This window comes from Anomaloglossus baeobatrachus, chromosome 4 (assembly GCF_048569485.1).
Source record: "Anomaloglossus baeobatrachus isolate aAnoBae1 chromosome 4, aAnoBae1.hap1, whole genome shotgun sequence".
NCBI classification, from domain to species: domain Eukaryota; kingdom Metazoa; phylum Chordata; class Amphibia; order Anura; family Aromobatidae; genus Anomaloglossus; species Anomaloglossus baeobatrachus.
The window spans coordinates 164,482,434-164,508,986 of record NC_134356.1 but is presented as its reverse complement, the minus strand read 5'-3'; the positions used below and the strand labels follow the sequence as shown (position 1 = coordinate 164,508,986).

General features: G+C 47.8%; 1 protein-coding gene across 1 annotated transcript in view; it reads right to left on the bottom strand.

Annotated features, from left to right (window-relative positions):
• Positions 1-26,553, bottom strand: part of LOC142302343 (ranaspumin-like) — a 190,348-nt gene that overhangs the window by 101,609 nt on the left and 62,186 nt on the right. Inside the window, exon 6 of the mRNA XM_075343404.1 lies at positions 17,290-17,334. Coding sequence (XP_075199519.1) covers positions 17,290-17,334 — 45 coding nt within the window. The remainder of the gene's footprint in view (positions 1-17,289; positions 17,335-26,553) is intronic.

Sequence of the window (26,553 nt, the reverse complement as noted above, 5' to 3'; positions counted from 1 at the left end):
GCAGGCAGCGATGTAGTCAGCAAATGTAGCGGAGGTCAGATCCGGGTCGGGCAGCAAGGTACAAAAACAGTAGGCAGAAGGGTAGTCAAAACACGCAGAAGTCAACACAGGAATCACCAACAGAATAGGACATAACAGGAGCCAGGAAAATCAGAACTATATCTGGCAGTAATCATGTGACAGGAGGGGAAATAAGAAGGGTGTGGTGTCTTCCCATTGGCTGTAGCTGAACACTGGCAACTTCAGCTGGAAGACACATGCCACCCACAGTCAGCCAGCGGTACTGCAGATCCCAAGCTAACCTAGCCCAGTGGATGATCGGAGCCTGCGCCCACTGGTGCCGCTGGCATCGACTTCTCTCCCATCACCAGCACCATCCACGGCAGGAACATGGCGTCGCCTGGCGATCGGAGCAGAAGTCGCTGGAACAGACTCCGGCGGTGACGTAACATAAGACTATAACCTTCAGCAGCACCTATGTTGCATTCCATAAATGTATATATTATCCCCTGATTCCCCCTGTATATGTGCCGCCCCTGTGCCAGCAGCCGGGCTGCTCTGATCCGCAGTGTGGCTCGAGGGATTCTACCGTGACCCGGGGGTCACGCGGACACTTCAAATTAAAAAGGGAATTATTTGAATGGGATTTGCCGTAAACTGTCTGTGACGCCACCCACGGTGTGTGGTGAAATGTGGCACCACCGCTGCTGTTGTCGGGCACTCGGGGGCGATGGGATGGCAGCTGGATGTTAACCCCTCCGTGGTTAGGGTGGATGCCCCGGGGTCCAGTGTCTGCTGAGGATGGTGACTGCAGGGGCCGGCGCGCCCAGTCAGACCCGGGTATGTTAGTACACTCACGATTAAATGAATCACACAAGTCCAATGGTAAACCAAGGTTCTGGTGGCTGGCCACTGCGGTCAGGTGTATCTGGTTTCACACCCGGGCTGGTGGTCTGTGTCACTTCCCTCTGCACTCTGTGTTTGGTGTGGTGGACTTCCCGGTGTGAAACACGGGAGTATGCTCCCGATCCTTTTGTTGGGAAACGTGGCCGCTGATGCTGGCCCGTGGGATCTACCGGGCCCTGGCAGATGCCCTATCCCCCGCGGTGGGCTGCTGTCTGCTTTTGGGACTTTGGTTGGGACAGGACCTATAATCCTGCCATCAATTGGTTAATTAGCTAGGCCGTTGGATCCGGTCCTGGCTTCAGGATCCAAGTACCCCCTCTGTGCACGGTTTCTGGGTCGGTTCTCCGGTGTCGGTACCGGCGGGCTCCAACCCTGCCCTGGTCCACCTCGGATCTCCGGCAGCCGTCTTCCCGTCTCCTGACAGACACGGACCACCGTCTGACACCTAGCCAGTACGCCAAGGCTCCAACCCAGACACCTTTCCTTTCTGTCTCAGCCTTCACTTTCTCCTCCCCAACTACTCCACTCCTCTCCACTTGAACTTCAACTTAGACTCCTCTGACTCAACTCCAGACTTCAACTAACTGCTTTTCCCGCCCCGGGTTCTCTAGACCCCTAGGTGGGCATTATCCATCCGCTTGGTCACGCCCACTGGTGTGCCTTTCCTGCCCCGGGGGAGGTGACTAGGGTTTCAGGTCGGCTGAGTGTAACCCTGTGTGGGATGGTGTTATGTGGGGGCCTAAACTGTGTGACTGCCTGGTTTTGCCAGGGCATCACATATACGCCCCCAAAAATGTTTATATTCTCCAGCACTCTATGTACAGTGGCGACAAAAAGTATTTAGTCAGCCACCAATTGTGCACGTTGTCCCACTTAAAAAGATGACAACAGCCTGTATTTGACATCATAGTTAGACCACAACTATGACAGACAAAATGAGAAAACAAATCCAGAAAATCGCCTTGTCTGATTTGGAAGATATTTTTTGCAAATTATGGTGGAAAATAAGTATTTGGTCAATAACAAAAGTTCATCTCAATATTTTGTTACATATTCTTTGTTAGCAATGACAAAGGTCACACGTTTTCTGTAAGTCTTCACAAGGTTGGTACGCACTGTTGATGGTATGTTGGCCCATTCCTCCATGTAGATCTCCTCTAGAGCAGTTGTGTTTGGGGCCTGTCGCTGGGCAACACGGACTTTCAACTCCCTCCAAAGGTTTTCAATGGGGTTGAGATCTGGAGACTGGCTAGGCCACTCCAGGACCTTCATATGCTTCTTACGAAGCCATTCCTTCGTTACTCTGGTGGTGTGCTTGGGATCATTATCATGCTGAAAGACCCAGCCACATTTCATCTTCAATGCCCTTTCTGATGGAAGAAGGTTGGCATTCAAAATCTCATGATACATGGCCCCATTGATTCTCTCATGTACATGGATCAGTCATCCTGGTTCATTTGCAGAAAAACAGCCACAAAGCAAGATGTATCCACCCCCTTGCTTCACAGTAGGTATGGTGTTCTTTGGATGCAACTCAGCATTCTGTCTCATCCAAATACGACAAGCTGTGTTTCTACCAAATAGTTCTACTTTGGTTTCATCAGACCATATGTCATTCTCCCAATACTCTTCTGGATAATCCGAATGCTTTCTGGCAAACTTCAGATGGGCCCGGACATGTACTTGCTTAAGCAGGGAAACATCTCTGGCACTGCAAGATCTGAGTCCCTGGTGGTGTAATGTGTTACTGATGGTAGCCTTTGTTACGGTGGTCCCACCTCTATGCAGGTCATTCAGTATGTCTCCCCGTGTGGTTCTGGGATTTTTGCTCACCGTTCTGGTAATCATTTTGACCCCATGGGGTGAGATCTTGCGTGGAGCCCCAGATCGATGAAGATTTTCAGTAGTCTTGTAGGTCTTCCATTTTTTTATTATTGCTCACACAGTTGATTTCATCACACCAAGCTGCTTACCTATTGCAGATTCAGTCTTCCCAGCCTGGTGCAGGGCTACAATTTTGTTTCTGGTGTCCTTCGGGAGCTCTTTGGTCTTCACCAAAGTGGAGTTTGGAGTGTGACTGCGGTTATGGACAGGTGTCTTTTATACTAGTAACAAGTTCAAACAGGTGTCATTACTACAGATGAGTGGAGGACAGAGGAGCCTCTTCAAGAAGAAGTTACAGGTCTGTGAGAGCCAGAAATTGTGTATGTTTTTAGATGACTAAGTACTTATTTTCCACCATAATTTGCAAAAAAAAAATCTTGTCAAATCAGACAAGGTGATTTTCTGGATTTGTTTTCTCATTTTGTCTCTCATAGTTGTGGTCACCTATGATGTCAAGTACAGGTCTCTATCATCTTTTTAAGTTGGTGAACTTGCACAATTGGTGGCTGACTAAAAAACTTTTTTTTCCTCACTGTAAATCTAGACGGTTCGATCCAATGGGTGTCCTTGGTGCAGTGTCTATCCTTGGTGCAGCATCTATCCCTCCTCTCTGCTGCTGATCACAGTCCTCTTCCTCTGATTGACGAGGATGACGTCTCCTGTGTTATTCGGTCAGAGCCTCACACATAAGGCTATGTGCCCACGGGACTATGTACCCGCGGATTTTGCCAAGGAAAACCTGCGGATTTATCTAGATTTTCTAGCTAAATCCGCAGGTTTTAGCAAGTACAAACACTCCCCATGTTATTCTATGGAACATGGGGAGTGCTGTGTCCATGCTGCGGTATGTGTGGCTGCGGAATATGCTGCGGATGTCCAGCAGCCGCACGTAACTGCATGTCAATTATTCCTGCGGAAATACCTGCGGAATTCCTGCCCCTCCACTATGGAGATAGAAACGGTGACTTCCACAGGTAAGTCGCATGAATGTCCGCAGGTTTACCACAGATATTTAGCTGGAATCCCGCAGCAATGGATAGCAGCTGCAGGAAACCTGCGGACGTACCTGTGGATATATCCGCAGGTACATAGTCCCATGAGCACATAGCCTAAGTGCGCATGTACACGTTTTCAAACCATAGAAGGTATATCAAAATAGAGGAGAATTGATCTACGTCCGAAGAAAAAGCCTCTAAAACAATTATTTATTTGATATGCACTAAAATTGCTTAATGCCAAAAATCACATTAAGCAAAATGAATATACTGTATATACAGCGGTCAAACACACAAAAAAACACAAATTCTTGTGCAAAGGTGGGCACACGGGATAGATTATTCTAGAATAGTGCGGGATAGCCAGGTGTGTCTAAGCCATTAGATAGCTATATATTAAGATAGCGTATAAGGTTTAGGTAGGGGTAGGGCTAACCATCCCTATTATCAACCCTACCTGATCCCGTAGGTTAATACACCCTAATTGTCTGGGTGCCCCCGCTCAACGGGCCTTAATCTATCCCTATAATCTGTGTTTATTAATAAGTGTGTCAACACACTAAGGCGGGCTTTGCACATTGCGACATCGCAAGCCAATGCTGCGATGTTGCACGCGATAGTCCCCGCCCCCATCGCAGGTACAATATCTTGTGATAGCTGGCGTAGCGAAAATTATTGCTACGCCAGCTTCACATGCACTCACCTGCCCTGCGACCGTCGCTCTGGCCGGCGACCCGCCTCCTTCCTAAGGGGGCGGGTCGTGCGGCGTCATAGCGACGTCACACGGCAGGCGGCCAATAGCAGCGGAGGGGCGGAGATGAGCAGGATGTAAATATCCGGTCCACCTCCTTCCTTCTCATTGCAGCCGGGAGACAGGTAGGAGATGTTCCTCGCTCCTGCGGCTTCATACACAGCGATGTGTGCTGCCGCAGGAACGAGGAACTGCATCGTACCTGTCGCGGCACCGACATTATGGAAATGTCGGTGAATGCACCGATGATACGATAACGACGCTTTTGCGCTCGTTCATCGTATCATCTAGCATTTACACACTACGATGTTGTGTGTGCGTCACTTTCGATTTGACCCCACCGACATGTCGCAACGTGCAAAGCCGCCCTAAGGAATATAAGGAATATAAGTAAATATCGGCATTAAGGTAATCTGCATATCAAAAATATAGACAAATATATATATAAATGCATACTACATAAGATTTTCAGAGTTGAATGACTACAATATAGGGACCAATCGCAAAAGCAGTACAAAAAACACACGAAGAAAAGCGATCAATAGGTCCAAAAAAACAATTTTATTGGTGCAATGGTGGTAGGAGGGACAAAAAACGGGTTACATCACTGCAACTGACAGGTAGAGAAAAAGAACAATTACAATAATTGTCAGACTGGAGAAATTCTCAGTCACAAAGATATAAAAGCCAGACATTGAAAAGTTAGCCCAAAATGAATGAAATAAACGCCAATAATGGCATACTCACAGAGATGGTAAAAAACAGACAACCCTTAATATAAGGTGTATCTCCTGCATGAAGAGATATACATAACTACCAACAATATGTAGTCTGAAAAATATATCGTATATGCTAGGAGACACCTAATATAGGTAATATGAATAGGGTTTGCCCATTACATTTTTAGTCAATGTTAACAATGGGATGGAATTTTTTATCCGTTCAGAATAAAGGTGAAAAATCAAGAATTACAATACAATATGAACTGTAACAATAGTTGAAAGACAACAACATTGGTACAGATATACATAAACCTTTTATGATGAATAGAGGAACATCCCATTACATCCCATTGTACTGCGTACTAGCGGGCAGCATAGATAGAAAAAAGAGCCCACATTACTCAGCAGGCCAGGGCAAAGTTGGGCTAAGATAATACAATGCAAGGTAAAGGAAATCACATTACCTGGATATACGTAAGTGCAGTGGGAATGCGCCCGATGCACATTTCGGTATGAACCTTGTCTGGGGGCATGACCGGGAACGGAGGAAGTGCCATTAAAATAGGCCCCATCTCTACGCTGATTGGGCAGAAGTATGACACATGTGAAGCTGGTCACCCGGAAGTCCCGTCTCACAGACGCGTCATGGCCAGAAGGACGTCGGATTGACCTATATTAGGTGTCTCCTAGCATATATAATTTTCAGACTACATATTGTTGGTAGTTATGTATATCTCTTCATGCAGGAGATACACCTTATATTAAAGGTTGTCAGGTTTTTTACCATCTCTGTGAGTATGCTATTATTGGCGTTTATTTCATTTTCATTTATTGTCTGGCTTGTATATCTTTGTGACTGAGAATTTCTCCAGTCTGACAATTATTGTAATTGTTCTTTTTCTCTACCTGTCAGTTGCAGTGATGTAACCCGTTTTTTTGTCCCTCCTACCACCATTGCACCAATAAATTGTTTTTTTGTTGTTTTGTTTATTTCCTTCAAATCGTTAATAGGTAACATGGTAGGCTATTATTTAATGTTAATGGAGATAACGTAAATGTACTGGGTGCATAACTATTGTATGGTAGGAGTACTGCATATACAGTAAGTGTATAGTATATCTATTGTATTCATCCTGATGCAGACATAAGGGCACCCTGTAAAATTATAAATACTTTATCTTGAGTTGTGGGCACGCACTTGCGAGCCTATACTAAAAGGCCAATGATTTTTGGCATTGTTATGCTCCATGACAGGATGAAACTCATGCTTGCGCTCCACACGTACTATGACGATATGGAGCGCATGTTTACCCTACCCCCACCTAAACCTTATACTCTATCTTAATATATAGCTATCTAATGGCTTAGACACACCCGGCTATCCCGCACTATTCTAAAATAATTTATCCCGTGTGCCCACCCTTGCACGACAATTTTTGTGTTTTTTTGGTGTGTTTGACCGCTGTATATATATATTCATTTTGCTTAATGTGATTTTTGCCATTAAGCAATTTTAGTGTATGTCAAATAAATAATTGTTTTAGAGTCTTTTTCTTCGGTCGTGTGCGCATGTACAGTATAAGTCAGAGATGTGTCTGCCCAGATGCCAGATTTCACCTGGGTATGTGGATGAAACGTAGTTGGTCGAAATCTCACTCCTGTGCAGGCACATCGCCGACTTGCGCATGCGAACTTAGGTTCTAGGCGTTGCCCAAGTAGGGCAGAGCAAAGTGCACATGCGTGAGCCAGCAATGTGTTTCACATGAGTGAGATTTCCCCCAGCTATGTACACGTCAATGAGAGGAGAAGGCCAGCAATTAGCAGCGGAGAGGTGGGTTAGACACTGCACCAAGGATGCCCATCAGACAGGACCGTCATGATTTACATACAGCATGGGAAAATATACAAAGGTTTTTTGGGGGTATACAGGGGGAGTCAGTGGATAATTTACACCTTGATGAAATGCAGCACAGATGCTGCTGAAGGTGGTAGTCTTAGCTAACACATGGAAAATCTGGTGACAAGTGCCCTTTAATCCAAAGCTGTCAGAAGATTTTTCCTATGTAATCAGATAAAATCATAATCTAGGTGCTGAAAACCTGATTCCAAGTAATGGTCACTTGCTCAGCAGCTTGCAGTGGTTTTAACGTAATCGGTGCTTTATTAGCAGGAGGTTATCACTGCAGGACTTGGTATCGCATGCCAGGCAATCCAGTTAATCTGTATAACCCTGCCCCCCCACCAAAGATTTGCATCTTGTTATCAATATACATTTTACACAGAAAGCTGCAAATCAATGGGAGTTTGGCAGGTTAATAAACAGTGGACCATCAAAGAAACACTACATATATGGCAGAGAAAACAGTAATTTTATCAAAACAGTACCAAGCTGCCCAGTAAGTGTCATATTTCTGGATTCAGGCTCTCTGTTCCTAAAACATTTTGCTCTCAAATTCCATAGCAAAACCTTTCTAAGAGATTCCCTTTAAGCCAGCTTTACACCTTACAATTAGGTGTGCGATCTCGTATGCGATGTGACACGCCCAGGTCGCATATGCGATTTTATGAGATCGCACGTAGGTCGTTCATTTGCTGCCACACGTGCGTTAGTAGTCTATGTTAAATTGGTCAATTTTGTGTGCGATCCTTTAGATCATGTGTTCTGTGACGTATGCATTGGGCACCCTTTTTTTTTTTTATTTATTGACTTGCCAAGCGTGTGTAATGTGTAGGGATGCGTTTTTACTATGTCATCTGCCATTCAGCTCTGCTACATGGCCGCTGACAGCAGACACAGACAGCCATGTAGCAGCGGTGAATGGCAGATGACAGCAGACACAGACAGAGCCGCACTGTCAGAATGAATTCGGGTTAACTTCACCCGACTTCATTGTCATGCTGCGGCTCTATCTGTGTCGCGCCCTAATTAGCGGTCACCCGTGAAGGGCTTACTGGTGACCGCTAAACTCCTGAGTAACTGAATTGAGCAGCCCTCTCTCATACTCACCGTTCCCCGATCCCCGGCGGAGGTTACCCGCTGTCACTGGATCCAGCGGTGGATGCAGCGGTGGCCATGGGTAACCTCAGTGACAGCTCAGCTGATCGCGCTACTCACCTCAGTTGCTGCGTGGAGCTGACGGAGCGGCGGTGAGTAGCGCGATCAGCGGAGCTGTCACTGAGGTTACCCACGGCCACCGCTGCATCCACCGCTGGATCCAGTGACAGAGGGTAACCTCAGTGACAGCTCAGCTGATCGCGTGGCTGTCTTCATTTGCTGCGTGGAGGTGACAGGAGCGGCAGTTTCTTCTGCTGCTCCTGTGACCTCCATGCAGCAGAGCTGGAAGCGACGCTGGAGCATCCTGGATTACGCCGGACATGGAGGGCTTTTTGGGGCTGATTAAAGTGGTTAACCAGGGTATATGTTTGTGTTTTTTATTTCTAATAAAGGATTTTTTACAGATTAATCATGGAAGGAATCTCGGGGAGACGCCTGACATGATTAATCTAGGACTTATTGGCAGCTATGGGCTGCCAATAACTCCTTATTACCCCGATTTGCCAAAGCACCAGGGCAAATCGGGAAGAGTCGGGTACAGTCCCAGAACTGTCGCATCTAATGTATGCGGCAATTCTGGGCGGCTGTTGGCTGATATTGTTAGGCTGGGGGGCTCCCCATAACGTGGAGCTCCCCATCCTGAGAATGCCAGCCTTCAGCCGTATGGCTTTATCTGGCTGGTTTTAAAATTGGGGGGGACCGCACGCCGTTTTTTTAAATTATTTAATTATTTATTTCACTGCACAGTATAGACACGCCCACCGGCTGCTGTGATTGGGTGCAGTGTGACACCTGTCACTCAGCGTGGGGGCGTGTCTCACTGCAACCAATCATAGGCGCCGGTGGGCGGGGTAAGCAGGGAATACGAGATTGTTTAATGAGCGGCCGGCTTTTTCAAAATAGTAAAAGCCGCCGGAGCAGTGTGAATGCCGTGCAGCGCTGCGCCGGGGATCGGTGAGTATGAGAGAGGGGGTAAGAGGGATAGACTGACATGTACAGAGAGAGAGGGACAGAGATAGTGACCGACTGACAGAGATTAGTGAATGACAGACAATGAGAGGCGCTTCAGAACGCAGCTTTTCAGCTGCGCTCTGAAGCGGACCTTTTTTAAGCTGCGGTGCAGAGCGCACACCTGCGCACATAGCCTCAGACACCAAAATCGTATGAGGGATGTCACACGTTTCAATTGACTAGGTTCATACAACAAAACGTCCAATGTATGAGGAATAAACGACGTGTATGCGATCACCGTATTTTCGTTCAATCTTGATTGCACGTAGGTGTCACACGCAAATACGTCACGAACGATGCAGGATGTGCGTCAGTTACAACTTGACCCCAACGATGGATTGAAAGATTTATTGAAGCGTGTAAAGCAGGCATTAGATGGGTCACTATACAAACATTGACATTTTTGATCTATTCCAGGAAACTCTGTAGATCTCAAAACCATTGAGAACTTGTCAATCATCAAAAAGTGGGTGGACAAAAAAAAAAAATAGAGACGGTTTATGAACTCCAAGACACTGACTAAACAAGAAGGAGTTGTGATCAGTCATGATTTGGCTCAGAAGCTGATATTCAGCAGAAGTGCAGAAGACTTGGAAAATTAGGGTCAACAAAACAAATAAAGATCTAAAAACACAGAAAACTTTGTGAAAATCACACATTTTTGTCAGTGTCAAAACTGATGGTTATGATTGTATAAGGATCTGATGCCCTGGCAAAACCAAGTTGTTACAGGAGACTGCATCCATCCTACAGATGCAGGACTCTCTCCTCCTTGCCTACCAACACAACCCCACACACAGGTACAAACACCAGCCACAAAGCCTAGTCACCCACCCAGTACAATAGGGACACACCAGTGGGTGGGGCCAGGCAGATGGTGACGCCCACCTAGGGGTTCTGAGGTGTCGGGGGAGGGAACACAACAGTCATGTCTAGACAGTAGTGCTGGGAAATCTAGTTCGTTTTGGTGATTAGTTCACCATGAACTAGTTTACTAAAAAGATTAGTTCAAAAGATTAGTTCTTTTAGTTCAGTATTTCTCCCAAACCTATCCTGTGAGGAGCTGACAGGAAATGCATCATGTGACCTGTGAACTAACTGAACTACTGTATATAAACTGCTGAACTAAATGTTCTACTGAGAATGAATCAGGACAGCCTAGTTCAATCTGATGCATCTCACTGAGCCCAGCAGCGCCCCCTGTGGTAGCGTAGAGTACTGACTCATAATGAATGTGTCTGAGGGAGCTGAAAAGCAGTTCAGCAGCCACCATTTTGAGAACAGAACAGGAACCAGGGGTAAAGATTTTAGCAGACTGATCTAGGCTCCAGGAGGCCGATCTTCTACAGGAGGCCGCTCCTCTACAGGAGGCTGATCCTATCACACAGACGGGTTAGGGGCATGAACCACACATAGAAACATTCTCTCTGATATATACACATATGAGCTGTGTCTCTCTACTGTGCAATTTCAGTTTTTATTAATATTATTGTTACTATTATATTTGTATTTGATGTGTGGTCTAGGGTTTTACTACCTTTTTTTCCAGCATCAGGAGCTATAAAGAGCAAGTGTAAGAGCAGGGAGCTTCCTGGTGCTGTAGAGGATCACTCTCTGTCTCCTCCCTCTTGCTTTTTAGTTCATAATGAACTAATCTCTGTCAGGATGGTGACTAGATGAACTAGTTCACGCTGAAGATTAGTTCATTTTGAACTACTCACTCACGAACTACCCATCACTACTAGACAGTGGAAGTGAGAGGAGTGAAGTGGTAGTCGGGGGTTGTAGCTCCCGGACTACCTGAGCTGACTAGGTGGCAGATGGCAGAGAAGGGCCACAGGCGACAGAGATCCAGTCGCAGGAGACCTTATGTGGACCGGGGCAGGGTTGTAGCCCGCCAGTGCCGACAGTGGAAATGCGGTCCGGAGGCCGTGCACAGTCGGGGTGCCTGGACCCTAGGGCGAGGACAGCTTCAAGCCCCTTGTCAATTAGCCAGCAGGGGACAAGATTCCATGTCTTGTCCCACCAGTAAGCCCAGATAGAGCTAGACGGAAGCCCAACACGGGAGATAGGGCATCTGCAAGTGCCTGCAAAAATCCCAAGGGTCAGATCTTGCGGGCAAAAGCTCCCACAGCAAAGACACCGGAGTGGACTTTTCCCATTTCATGCGGACTAGTCAACACACAAGACAAAAACACAGAAGTGCAGGAGGAAGGGACCCTGATCTGTTCACCGGTATGCGGGACCCGAGCACACCCCTCCGGAGGCCACTGGAATCCGGCATTTGGTTTATTACTTGTACTTTGTGTGGTTTATTCAACAGCAGTGAGTACACCGGCAGGCTCGGTCTGGCCCACCGGGGTACCGGGGAATCCCCCGGTAGGCCTCGGGCCCTCAGTGGGCCCCTGTGCCTGATATAGTGCGGGGGCAGGGCAGTGTATAGCGCCGTACGGCCACCGTTTTTCAGGGCTGGAGGTATGTGCGGGCAGACTGGGCAGGGCCCCCATGCTGTGATGGGCCCTCCCTCCCACGCTCTTAGGGCCCCCCAGCCTTTCAATTACAAACTGCAGTGATAGCACAAGTTCTGGTCTATCGCTGCAGTTTGCGCGGAGCAGAAGGGCCTATGGTGACATCATAGTCATGTGATGTGATGTCACCACAGGTGCTGCACTGCAGACCGCGCCGCTATTCAAATGTACGCGCATCTCTCAGACGCGCGTACATGTGAACAGTGCGGCCGGTGTCAGGACTGAGGCAGAGGAGCTGCAGGTAAGCGCTCAGCAGAGCCGAAGAAAAAAATATATATATTGTCACCTCTCCTCCTCGTTCCCGCGGTGCTCCAGCTGCTTCTTCCAGACCGCAGGACACAGACCCCTCAGTGATCCCGTCCTCTGCACGGAGCCGCCGCTGCAGGTGACTTCATAGCTTTACTGCAGTTGAATGCTTTACGGCGCCGCAAAGCATTTAACTGCAGTAAAGCCATGATGGCATCCTGCAGCGGCGGCTCCGTGCACCGGACGAGATCATGGAGGGGTCTGTGACCCTGCGGACTGGTAAGGTAAAGACAGCGCAGGAACGGAGAACAGGTGAGAATAAGGGTAAGTTCACACAGAGCGTTTTTCGCGGCGTTTTGCGCTTTTTTTTCGGTTGTGTTTTTGCTCAGAAAACTGCATGACTTTGCTTCCCCAGCAAAGTCTATGAGTTTTTATTTTTTATGTCCGCACACAACGTTTTTTTTTTTAGCTGCGTTTTTGTGGTGACCACAAAAACGCAGCATGTCAATTATTTCTGCGTTTTTCACTGCATTTTCCACCCATTGAGTTCAATGAGATGTTCAAAAACGCAATGAAAAACGCAAATTGCAAATATAGCTGCATTTCTATGACTAAAAACGCAGCTATAAACGCAGGGGGTGGGTAGTAAAGTGACATGTACAGGAAGAGGATTCCTTCTGTTAGTAAACACAGAAGCGTGAATCCTCCCGGTACCGCCACCATTGCTTCCACCTCCTGTCCGGCGCCATGTTCGCTCCCGTGCGGCGCCATGTCCGGGCGGGAGATAGAAGCGGCTGAAAATCAAAAGTGAACAGTAGAAAAAAAAAATGTCATACTCACCTGTCCTGGCACATGTCGGCTCTCAGCTCCTCTTCCCTGTACCGCCACCCCTGCTCCGACTGTGTGCAAACTCGCACGCACGTCCGATGGATGCAGGACCTGCCGCTGATCAGTTGATACAGTCACCTGAGCTCCGGAGTGCAGCTTAGACTGTACCACGAGCGCCAAGTGACTGATTCCCGACACTTGCAGTCAGTTCATGACAGCTGCAGACAGGCTGGGGTGATCTCCGGAGTTCAGGTGAGAGCACCGGAGATTAGCCCGGGATGTCTGCAGCTGACATAAACTGAGCCGCAAGCACGGGGGAATCAATCACTCGGCGCTCGCTGTACAGTCTCGGCTGCACTCCGGAGCTCAAGTGAGAGCTCCGGAGTGTAATACAAGGTACCTGAATCCAGGCCTGGCATTACTGGAGTTTCCTCCGGTAGCCAGTCTGATGCTGCGTGACAGAAGTGAGTAGTTTTTTTTTTTTTTTTGCACTGATGCCTCAGCTGATTGTATAAAACCTGTTTATACAATCAGCTGCTGTGTCATGTGATTCAGGCCTTTGAACCTGACACATCATCTGATTGCTTTGCCTTCCAGCAAACCGATCAGATGATATTGGAACCGGATTGGATGGCGCGGGACCCTTGACCCAGGATTACTGCGGAGGGGGGTTCTTTATTTCAATAAAGATGGAGTCACTAGTTGTTTGTGTTTTATTTCTAATAAAAATATTTTTCTGTGTGTTTTTTTTTTATCTTTACTAGAAATTCATGGTGGCCATGTCTAATATTGGCGTGACACCATGAATTTTGGGCTTGCGGCCAGTTAATATACAGCTATCCCTAACCCCATTATTGCCCAGCGAGCCACCCGTCACCAGGGCAGCTGAAGAGTTGGATATAGCGCCAGAAGATGGCGCTTCTATGAAAGTGCCATTTTCTGGGGTGGCTGCGGACTGCAATTTGCAGCGGGGGTGCCCAGAAAGCTTGGGCACCCTGCACTGTGGATTCCAATCCCCAGCTGCCTAGTTGTACCTGGCTGGACACAAAAATTGGGCGAAGCCCACGTCATTTTATTATTTCATGAAATTCATTAAATAATTAAGAAAAAAACAAACAAACTAGGGCTTCCCTATATTTTTGGTTCCCAGCCGGGTACAAAGAGGCAGCTGGGGGTTGGGGGCAGCCCGTACCTGCCTGCTTTACCTGGCTAGCATACAAAAATATGGCGAACCCCACGTCATTTTTTTGGGGGGCAAAAACTCCTGCATACAGTCCTGGATTGAGTATGCTGAGCCTTGTAGTTCTGCAGCTGCTGTCTGCTCTCCTGCATACACTAGTGGATGGAGTATGCTGAGCCTTGTAGTTCTGCTCCCCCTGCCTCTCCCTCCAGCATACAGTCCTGGATGGAGCATGCTGAGCCTTGTAGTTCTGCAGCTGTCTGCTCTCCTGCATGCTAGTGGAGAATGAAGAACATATTGAAGAAGGAAATTACATCAGACCTTTTTTCTTTTTCTTTTTTTGTCAACAATCTTTAATGGCATTGTTCACTGATAAAAAAACGCATAAAAACGCAGTGAGCAAAAATGCAGCAAAACGCGGTAAAAACGCATGCGTATTTTTGCCGTGTTTTTTTGTCGCAAAAAACGCACAAACGCAGCATCAAAAAACGCAGTGTGTGAACTTATGCTAACGTGTGTGTGTGAACAACGGCATAATAGGGGACAGGAAGGGGACTGGAATGAGGACATTACTAAAGGATGGGGAGCCCATTCATAGACTGCACAAGGATGGGGGACCCATTCATACACTGCACAAGGATTGGGGTGCCCATTACCTACATACAGATCTCTTGTTTATAAAGTCATCTGTGATCACTGTATTACCTGTACACTGACACTATATACAGAGCTCCTGTGTGTAATGGCACTGATGGTAATATTAGTGTTATTAGTATTGTGGTTTTTATTCATGATCATTTATTGTAGTATTCGTCACTGTGTAGTAGTAATATGTGGTCTTGTCATGGTTTGGTGGTATTTGTCTCTTGTATTTAGTATTATTTGGTAGTCTGGTCATAGTGTCGTGGTATTTCTCCCTTGTATGTGGTAATATTTGGTTACTATGTGGTCTAATTATGGTGTGGCGGTATTACTCTCTTCTATGTGGTTGTGTTTAATCACTATGTATTGGTAATATGTTGTCTGGTCATGGTGTGGCGGTATTTCCCCCTTGTATGTGGTATTATTGGTCATGGTATAGTGGATTGTGTTCTGTCTGGAGGTCACTTTTTCTCTATCAATATGGGGAAGATTCTTTATTTCCAATAGTTTAAATACTTGAATGTTTAACCCCTTGCTGTCCTATGACTATTGCACTGCAGCAAATATGCACTTACAGAGGTTCTCCAGTGAAAACAAGTAATCTCCTTTACTAAGGCCACGTGCACACAGTATTTGAGTTTTTTACCTCAGTATTTGAAGCCAAAACCAGGAATTGTAAAATCAGTAAATGAGAGGAAAGGTATAATAGAAAGACGGGCACCGCTTCTGCATTTTTCACCCACTCCTGATTTTGGCTACAAATACTGATGTAAGATACTGATCAAATACTGACACTGTGAACGTGGCCTAAGCATAAGTGATATCTTATTCATCAGTGGGGTCTGATTGCTGGGACCCGAACTGATCGGCAAAATGTGCAACTTTTATCCCCATTACAATGGAGTTCATGTCTGACCTGATCCATTCATTCCTCAGTGGCTGCAAGCGCTGCGCTTGTTTTTATCTGACTGCTCCACAGAGGATGAATGGAGCTGTGGTAACACATCCCACCCCACAGAGGATGAATGGAGCTGCGGTCACACATCCCACCCCACAGAGGATGAATGGAGCTGCGGTCACACATCCCACCCCACAGAGGATGAATGGAGCTGCGGTCACACATCCCACCCCACAGAGGATGACTGGAGCTGCGGTCACACATCCCACCCAACAGAGGATGAATGGAGCTGCGGTAACACATCCCACCCCACAGAGGATGAATGGAGCTGCGGTCACACATCCCACCCCACAGAGGATGAATGGAGCTGCGGTCACACATCCCACCTGCCGCTGCATTGTATAATGGGCATATAAGTGTCCTGTCAGGGATAAAAGTTCCTCATTCTTCCGGTTGGTGCGGTTTCCACTGGTCTGGTTCCACCGATCAATAAGTTATCGCCAACCTAACCTGTGGATCGGTGATAACTTGTCACCAAAGATCCCATTACTGCAAACTACTGTAATTGTACAGAGTTATTGTGTGTGCACAGGAGATGTGCAGGAGCCGCCTGTGCTTTACAGTCAACGCTAAACTATAACGGGCATAGCAGCTAATAGATATTTACAAGTAGCTGTAGGGTGGGCCCCCAGAGTTATTTCCCCTGGTAGGCCCCAGACACCCCAGTCCGATCCTGTACACCGGTATCATCCTGTCCATCACCGCAGACTGCGCCCCATCACTCTACTCCACCTACACCTGGGCCTCGGGACAACATCTCTCCTACCCGTGGAGGGGATACCATCTTGCTTCCCCACTCAATCAGCCCCGGGTGCCCCATACCAAGGCAGCAGTGGTGTAACCAACCATCACCGTAACCCACGGGTGGCGTCACTGACAAACTCTCCCCTGTAAATACCTCCTTTATTATGTTGTGGGTGACGGGCTTCTGCACGAGCCCCGGATCTGGCTGCCACTCGAGCCACAGCCACGGTCTCGGATCCGAGCGTCTCGAGTAGCTCCCCACTGGCAGTGGCCTGCTCCCCCGCCCGCAACAAGGTTTAGCGTCAATTTTCTCTTCTGTTTGGCTGAGTCAACATAAATTTAGTTCTACGTCATCGTTTTCACCCAGCATTTAACGAGAAATGCTGAATGGAAACGAATCTCTTTGCAATTGGATCATTCTCATCTTTCTGGTGCTGCTGGTCTTGCGCAGGACAGGTGTAAGTGTCCGTATGAGGAACAGATAAAATGTTTCATCTAACATTGTGATCCAGCTGTGGACCAATACCAGGGAGTCAGTGATGAAAAAGTCAATGGCAACTAATGAATTTTTGCATCAGTTGTGATGTGGCTGAGTTGCATAGGACTAAAAAAACTGCAATGCAATGGAAATATATATGATCCTGATCCATGTACATTTTTAATAAAGTGGGTTCCAAACTGTGCAAAATGCATAAAACAGCAGACTCAGCGTGTACTCCCCCTCCCTGGATCTTGATCCTCGTTTAGTTATAATTTCTCATTTAAGATTACATATATGATTGTACATTAATTGCAAATGTCTTTATTCCAAAAAATAATAAAAGGTTGATCATACATACCCCTACGAGATACGGCAAACAATTAGGTGCAAGGAATTTCTTTGTCTGCAAAATAAAAAGGGTTTACCCAGATTTACCTCATGTTACATGCTGGTTGTCTTCACATTTTACTGAGGTTGAAGATAACTTCCCCAACTTTTACAACTGGAGACCCACTGATCAGGGCAGATGAGTTTAGTCTAATCAATAGTTGGTGCCCATGCCTCTGGCCAAAGATATTGCTTGATTCAATACATTGAAGTAGGCCCCAAAAGAGTCAGTTGTGTTGGTAATTAGGGATGTGTTCACATACTTGTGTACATGGACCTGTGGGGGGCTCTTTACGTGCTTCCTAAGATCTATATAGTTCTCATTTGCATTATTAGACTACGTTGATACTATGTCACTTGTAAATGTACATAACAGAGAGTAATAGAGATAGGTGATAATGCCGCGCCAAAGATCACTTCTGGAACCGTAACCTTAACGTATCTTTATTGGCATAGGTCTACGCGTTTCAGGAGCACCGCTCACTTCCTCAGGACCGTGAAGAACCAAGAGACATCAAATCTGTGATTTGATGTCTCTTGGTTCTTCACGGTCCTGAGGAAGTGAGCGGTGCTCCTGAAACGCGTAGACCTATGCCAATAAAGATACGTTAAGCTTACGGTTCCAGAAGTGATCTTTGGCGCGGCATTATCACCTATCTCTATTACTCTCTGTTATCTGCCATCGGGTGGCTGCAGCCTGGATCAATACCTTACATGTGATTAAAGGGGTTGTGACTTGCACAACTTTATCTTGTGAGTATTCACTCCCCCCTCCTCACCCCATATTATTGGGGTAATACCCTATCTGCGCTTCTTTTCCACAGCTTCGTACACTTGTAAATGTACAAAAGCCACATTGGTAAACTGCTTCTGCCAGTCTTAGCTATTAACTGCTGTGTTTGACAGAGGGACAAAGCACCCTTTCTTACCCATAGGCCCCTTTACAACACTTTATGGGATACTGATGGGTTGCTTACACTGCCTTAGTACCTAATAATGGCCCCATGACTGCAATCCCAGTACACATTTCAGAGCCAAATAGGATGCCTGTCAGCGTAAAAAAAGTTACTGTTTTAAAATATAAAAAGTAATGATGTCTAAATCCATTTTCTCTTATAAGGCCTGTGTGGCGCCCCTGAGGCTTCCGTCGCCACAGAGACATTGCACCTCAGCCAGAGGTGTGATGTCCCATCCTGGGTAAGGAAAGGGGTAAACACCGGTCCACAGGCAAATTCACACTACACCCATTGTTAGGCATATTTAGGGACCGGGGACAGTGGCAGCTACCCCCCATGCTGCATGCTGGGGGGGCCGTAAGACCCATCCCTACTCCCATAGGGTGGGGCCTAGCAACTGGGAAGGTGGGAGGAGCCAACAACAGAGGGTTGAGCAGATTCAGGGAGTTCAGGTTCAGTTGTTAGCAGGGAGTGAAAGGAGTGAGAAGTTGGAGAGAGAAGGAGAGAGAGGTTAATACCTCAGAAGCAGTGAAGATTGAGTGTGAAGCTATATGGTGGAGACCCTGGGGCCCGGCTAGGCCCAGGTGACACCACAGCAGTGAACTACAGAAAGGATTCCAGGGCCACTGAAAGGCTTTCAAGCTTGTGGCCTGTTCCACTAAGTCATCGGGTGGAGGGATCAGGCTGCATACAGGGGATGGTCCCTAGAAACTGGAGGAAGAGAAGTCATTTTCCAAAAGTGAACACCGAGGCCCAGGGTGGTTGCAAGCTCCCCGGGCCACATCCCACTGTAGAACCCCTGGGAAGAGGGCAGAGTTCCATTCAGGCAAGCCTTCTTGTCCAAAACCCATAGTGGAGGCCAAGACAGGTTTATCCAGAAAAGTCAAGGCTTTGAAGACAGCCGAGGGAAGAGACACAATAGAAGGGTGCACCGGCATTTACTCCCAGATCTACCCGGGATCGGCGGAGGTCCCTGACAGGGGATTCCAGCACACCAGTGGGCGACCAGTTCGCGACATCATAAACCAGTGAGTAAAACCTTGAAACTGCACCCCCTGGTGTTGCCTCCATTATTTCGCCTGCACCGCATCTTTCACAACACCACCATAGACTTTAAAAAGCACCAACGGTTGCCCCGGGGTACCGCTCCACCTGTGGGGAGCAGGACCATCCAAGCTGCCATTCCACCAGCCCCGGAGGCCCCCTACAGCAGCGGCGGCTCAATAGCCTCAAACCACAGGTGGCGTCACGAATACTAACTTTAATAATCACCCCCAACACAGCAGCCATATTAGTTGACCCCGCCAGGGTCACGGAGTCGGGACCCGCCACCACTGACTACCCCCCGGACTAGTCCGGCCCGGCACCGGGTGTCCCAAAGCCCTGGGGTGGGCGAGTCACCTCTCTCACACATACGTGAGAATCACGCACGTGCCACGAGACACGTATTTTCCCTGCGTGTTGCGTTTGGTAAGTACGTGTCTCCGGTACGTGCGGGCCACGTGTGTTCTACGTGTGCTATCTGTGATAACACACGGAGAACCGGTAATTTGCATACTTACATGGTCCTTGGTGCTGTTCAGGGTACTGATCTTCGGTCTCTAGCCCTGCCGACTCCCCGCTGCTGCAGCTTCCGGCTGCAGTGAAGTGAATATTAAATGAGCATAATGAGCGGCGGCCGGAAGCAAGTGACAGCAGCGGCAGAGACAGGAGGCCTGGAGAAGGTGAGTAAAGGTTTGTTATTTTTTTTTCTCTGACTCTGACACGGGAGTTTTCTCCGGCGCGTGTCACACGGGACCGCATCCACACTACATCCGTGTGGTACGGGTGCGGGCTGTGTGACACCCGTGATGCCGGAGAAAAACGGACATGTCAGCGTGAGAAACACACGGACACACGTAAGTACGGAACGGACACACGTTCCGTTCCAAAATACTTACGTGTGTTCAATACATTAGGAATACATTGGTCCACGTGTGCCCGTGTCTCCGGTACGTGAGAAAACTGTCAAACACGTACCGGAGGCACGAACGTGTGACAGAGGCCTAACAAAGTATTATTGTATAAAAATTATTAAAACAATAGGGTAATAATCTTGGATAATTGGAACCCATATAATGAAAATATAAAAAATGTAAATATAAAAACATGAACCATTTCAGCATTGCTGTTTTTCTTTTCCCACCTCTGAAAAAAATCAATAAAAAGTCCTATGTACCCCAATATGGTATTAGTTAAAAGTAGCCAAACAAGGCTATGTTGACAAAGAAACATAGACGTTATCTCTCATTAAATACGATAATGCACAAAAATGTTTTCTCTTTAACTCTTCTGGTGGCATCTAGTTTTCAGTTATGCATTTTCATGTACAACGTATTTTTATTAGATTTTTTTTTTCCCAACACAGAAATTACAGATTAATACTTCCTTTTTATGAGGGAATAAGGGTAAATGAGGTAACATCTTATTAGAAGAATATTATTGGAGAAAATGGTAAGGGATCGGGGGAGGGGGAAGTATTCCTTAAAATGAAATATAAGTGAACTCTTTATGATTCATAAATATAGTACTAAATAACACAATAAATCATTGATGTACATCTTACTAAATGAGATCAATACGTATTATCTGTGCTTGCATTCCACAACCAAAAGATACAAAGTTTAATACTTAATGTAAAGTAACTGGGGGGATAGATAGGGGCGGTTATAGGGGAACTGGGAAAGTTCAGGGAAGTTATGCATTCTCTTTCCCCTTCCCCGACCCTTCTTCTAAGGCTGACGTCACACTTGCGTGTGACTCACTTGAGGATCATATCGCAGTGCCCGGTTGGCTGGTGGCTCTCCTGACTGGAGCTTGTCATCTGTATGTAGTTCTATACCACGGTACTGTAGCGCCCCTGAGACTGGGTGCTACAGGGTATTGTATTTTATGTATTTTTATGTATTTTTTAATTTACCTCCACCCTGGCAGGAAGAGGTTAAGTGTGTTTTTGCAGCCACACACACACACACACACACACACACACACACACAGGCAGAGGGCACATTCCTTAGGTGGGGGCACGTGCAGGAGAGATTTGTAGAGCAGGAGGGATTTGTAGAGCAGGAGGAAGTTACAAAGGGAACAGTTTGGTTTCACTTACCTGAGAACGCCTTGGGAAGCAGTGATCGAGGACATGCAGTGACCAACTCCCTGGGGAGCGCTGTCTCTCTCTCTCAGTGAGGCAGAGCAGAGGAGGCACCAGGTCCAGGCTGGTTATACACCCTTTCCTTACCTGGGACTGGTTGAGTGAATGGCTGAGGACTTCTAAGCTGAGGAAGATGCCAGTTAGGAGGCTGCAGGTCCATTAGCCGGCATAGACTTGGAATAGGAGAGGTGGCTAGCCGGGAAGGAGTTGAAAGCCTGGGACTGGTAGTCGTGTGGCATGGAGGAGAAGAGGGTTACAGAACCCCGCAGCTTCAGGTGGCAGAGTAGTGGGTCCCAAGAGCTCCAGAGACGAAGAGGGGACCTCCACACGAAAGCATAGAAGGAGAAAGCCACTGGCTGCTCTACCAGACTTGACCTCTGCCCTGCCTGAGAACGAACGGAGTCATTGCAGTAAAGAAAGAACTAAGAGTAAACAAAATCTGAAACCCGCAACCCAGTGACTCTGACTCTGTATGTTGTCGCCTTGTGATCCGGCGATTCCCAGTTCCCCGTTCTCCCTCCCGGGGGCCGCTGCGTCCATGGGGAGCCATATCATCCAGGCTACACCCCAACATCTCCCCAGGTGAGATACCCTGCAGCGGCAGCCTTATACTTGGCCGCACACAACAGGTGGCATAGTCGACATCATCCATTCCACTCCTGGGGAGGAAAGGTCGGAAGAAGGGTCTGCAGCGGAGGAGGCCAGGACTCCAGTCACCACCGTAACCGGTGACTACCTCTCCAGGAACAATCCTTGCAAGCCTCCCTTTTACTGTGCACCACGGGGCCATGGAACCGGGTCAGGCCACGACTTCTACAAACCACTGGCCCGGCGACAGGTATAATAGCTCCTATCTTGAGCTCCGTGGGGTGTCATAACTGATGTAGTCGGCAGGATTGCATGACCAAATCCAATGGGTACTGTGTGCCTTTACTGGACTGTCGTATGTTTATTTTGTGCCTGCGGCTATGAGCACCATGACTACCAGACTGGGACTGTAAAAATGGCGTCTATTGAGAATGGGATGGGCACCATGCGTACCAACAAGGACTGAACTTGCCCGCCTTTCGTGGGTGGGATTGCAGCGGGGTGCAAAAAAACAGTGCCTGCCCCCTTTGTTGGACACTCATACTAGGAGCAAGGAACCCTGCCTCCCCAGGACCAGGAGAAGATGGGGAGGTGACATGGACTGACTAGGTGCGAGCCTTGGTGAGTGGTGGCCGGAGGGTAAGCCCAGCACCACAGCCTGCACCGGGATCGGACTGTTGTTCTAGTTCCTCAAACGTGGGTACCTGGAGGGCCCTGGAGCGTCGCAAGGAGGCCTGCTCCAGAATGTTTAATGACTTGTTGTTTTTTTAAATGACTTGATTTATGCCAATGTTTCTTTTTCCTTTCTTTTCTTGTCCTTCTTCTTTTCCATCCTGCTTCTTCCTTTCCTTTATTGGGACCCAGTAAAAGGGACGTGTTAAATTGTTGAATATGAACAAATGTATTTGCGGTGTAATTTTCTCTTGCAACCCAGGAGTGTTGCGTTTCGCTCTGGAGGAATGTAGCGCCCCTGAGACTGGGTGCTACAGGCTATTGTATTGTATGTATTTTTATATACTTTTTAATTTCCCTCCACCCTGGCAGGAAGAGGTTAAGTCTGTTTTTGCAGCCACACACACACAGGCAGAAGGCACATTCCTTACGTGGGGACACGTGCAGGAGGGACTTGTAGAGCAGGAGGAAGTTACAAAGGGGACAGTTTAGTTTCATTTTCTTCAGAACGCTAGGAGTCCAGAGAGAGAGGACATGCAGTGACCAGCTCCAAGGGAGCATCTCTCAGGGAGGAAGAGCAGAGGAGCCACCAGGTCCAGACTGGTTATACACCCTTTCCTTACCTGGGACCGGGCGAGTGGATGGCTGAGGACCCCTAAGCTGAGGAAGATGCCAGTTAGGAGGCTCCAGGTCCATTAGCCAGCAGAGACATGGAATGGGAGAGGTGGCTAGCCGGGAAAGAGTTGAGAGCCTGGGACTGGTAGTTGTGTGGCATGTAGGAGAAGAGGGTTACAGAACCCCGAAGCTTCGGGTGGCAGAGTAGTGGGTCCCGAGAGCTCCAGAGACAAGGAAGGGACCACCACACGAGAGCACAGAAGGAGAAAGCCACAGGCTGCTCTACCAGACTTGACCTCTACCCTTCCTGGGAATAAATGCAGTCATTGCAGTAAAGAAAGTACTGTGAGTAAACAAAATCTGAAACCCCCAATCCAGTGACTCTGACTCCGTTTGCCGTCACCTTATGATCCGGCAATTCCCAGTTCCCCGTTCTCCCTCCTGGGGGAGCGATATCATCTATTCTGCACCCCAACATCTTCCCCGGCGAGATACTCTGCAGCGGCGGCCTTATCCCTGGCTGCACACCAGAGGTGGCGTAGTCGACATCATCCGTTCCACTCCTGGAGGAGGAAAGGTCGGAAGAAGGGTCCGCAGCGGAGGAGGCCAGGGCTCCAGTCACCACCGTAACCGGTGACTACCTCTCCAGGAACAATCCTTGCAACCCTCCCTTTTACTGTGCACCACAAGGCCACGAAACCGGGTCAGGCCACGACTTCTACAAACCACTCGCCCGGCGACGGGTATACAAGGTACTGATCGAAGCTCCTATCTTGAGCTCAGTGGGGTGTCACAGTACTCTCCTGTCAGGAGAGCGGGGAGCCAGTGTGGGCCATGGAATGCGATGCGATGCGATACGATCCTCACTCAAGTCACAAATGTGCCTTTAGCCTTATATAAACATATGGAGGTGAGCAGGGTCAGACAATTTCTTTGAGAACAAAACTGGCTTGGTCTTAATTAATAGCTGAACTCAAGAATACCCTTTGGGTTTTACAACAATGTGTTACAATTTTTTTTCATATAATTTACTGAAAAAAAAAAAAATATGTGGAGTGAAATAAAAACAAAAAAAAGCTCTGCAATTTTGCAACGGTCCCTTGGGTTTATATTTACAGCATTTGCTGTGTAGTACAGATTACATAGTAACTTTATTCTATGGGTCATTATGGTTACAGTTGATTTACTACCTTAAAGGGAACCTGTCATGTCGTTCTTTATATTAAACTGCCCCCAATGTGTTTTAAATGATACAATGTGTATAACTAACATGGTTGAAAAAAAAATCCATATATTTATCTTAAAAAAGACTTTATATGCTTAGGTGAATGCAGTAAGTACCTTAAGTTTCTGCCATGAGGGTGGAGCTTTTGCTGGGTTCAGTCACAGTCATTCAAGTTCAGGCACAATTCTTTTTTAACATAGTCACGCCCCCACATTGTAATTGATTACATCACAGGTCTTTCACCACCACTTTGACTGAGCTCCACCCATTACGATAACATGGATGTGACATCACTACAGGTCCTTCACCACCACTTCTCGTCTGCTTATTTCTGGAGCTCAGCATTGGAAAAGGGTTCAGTCTAGAATGCACAGGCTTCTGACAGGTTAGTGGGCATGGCTGGCTTGGTTGGTGGGTGTGACAAAGTTTCTTCCTGTACACTATAATCATGCAAGGGGGACTTCACCCTCCTCCCCTGGGCGAAGTCCCCTTTGCCTGATTATAATGCAAGGGGGACTTCACCCCCCTGCACACCTTTCATCTGGGGGTCTTACCCCCAGAGCCCCCGCTTCTAATTATAATCAACTATATACCCATGTGAACTTAGAAAAAGAATGTTTATTCTGTCTAGAAACATCAGGCTGGAAACATAGGGCTGCATTTTGAACATGACCCATCACATGACAAGTTATGTCATACCTGTCAGGAGCCCATACATTCTAGCATCTATGATTGGAGAAGTGATGGTTAAGGACCTGTGGGGTAATTAGCGTAATTTCTATGCGGGAAGCATGAAGTTAAAAATATAATTGTGCCTGAACTTGAGTGACAGTGACTAAACTTAGGAAAAACTAATGGCTGAAACCTAAGTTATGTACCGCATTTGTGGCGCCCCTGATCTGGTCAGGCACCACTGAGTACTGCACCCATGCTGGGGGCAGTACAATACAGGTAATCTAGAAGGCTGACCGAGGTGTGACTACACAGGCGCATAGTAAATCAGGTCTCACACATCTACCTTTGGGATGACTCCTGAAAGATTCCAGGAGGGGGCGTGGCCTCCATGTCCACTCAAGGGGTGTGGTAGAGAGCTTGGTTGCTAGGTTGCGTAGGCAAGAACAGGAGAGGAGGAGCAGTGAGCCAGTTAGTAAGCGCAGCTCAGGGAGAGCAGACGTGAGGAGCAGACCCTGCAGGCTGTTACAAGCTGACAGCGTATGCGCAGTGACTACCGACGGTGGAGATCGGTCACTTGGTAGTGCCACCCGAAATCCACCCAAGGCTAGAGAGAGCAAAGGGGTGGCAGAGTAAGGGGACTGCCAGGGAGGTACCAGGCCCGCAGGGGTAACAGGTCCCAGTGCAGAGATAGATTCACCTTTCTTCTGCCAAACTTGCCTGAGGGGGCACTTCCGACCCTCAAGACAACACCACAGAGTCCGCAGCCACGTAGCAAAGAGAGGGCCCATAGTTCACAGGAGGCAAGCAGCCGGAGTGACCTGGTCCAGGCTACAAGCAAATGGGCCGAAACGAGGGGAGAACAGGCAGCAGCAACTTCCCTGGGTGACCCCCGTAGGGACTTCAAGTCGGGGTCACCACAAACACAAAAGGGCTAAGGAAGGCGAGTTGGTAGTCACCCTCATCAGCCAGCCGGAAGGATACCTGATTCTAGCCTGGTTCATCCCAGCTACGCCCGGGTTACTCACCCTGCCACCTAATGTGAGTAAAACCCCTGAAAGACATTCTGCTTGTGCGTATGAGTCATTCTGTGACTTGTGGTGCCACACACTTACACAGGGCCCTGGGACTTGCCTCACTCTCGGGAGGCCACTACAACTGACTGCACCCACCATCAGCCCCAGGCACCCCTTAATCTGCAGTGGCGGTCACCCTGACCGCATTACCGAGAGTGGCATCACGAAAATCCTAAAGAAGGTTCCCTACCTGTGACCAGACTGTTCCATCCATGTAGAGTCCCTGAAGGTAATGCACCGA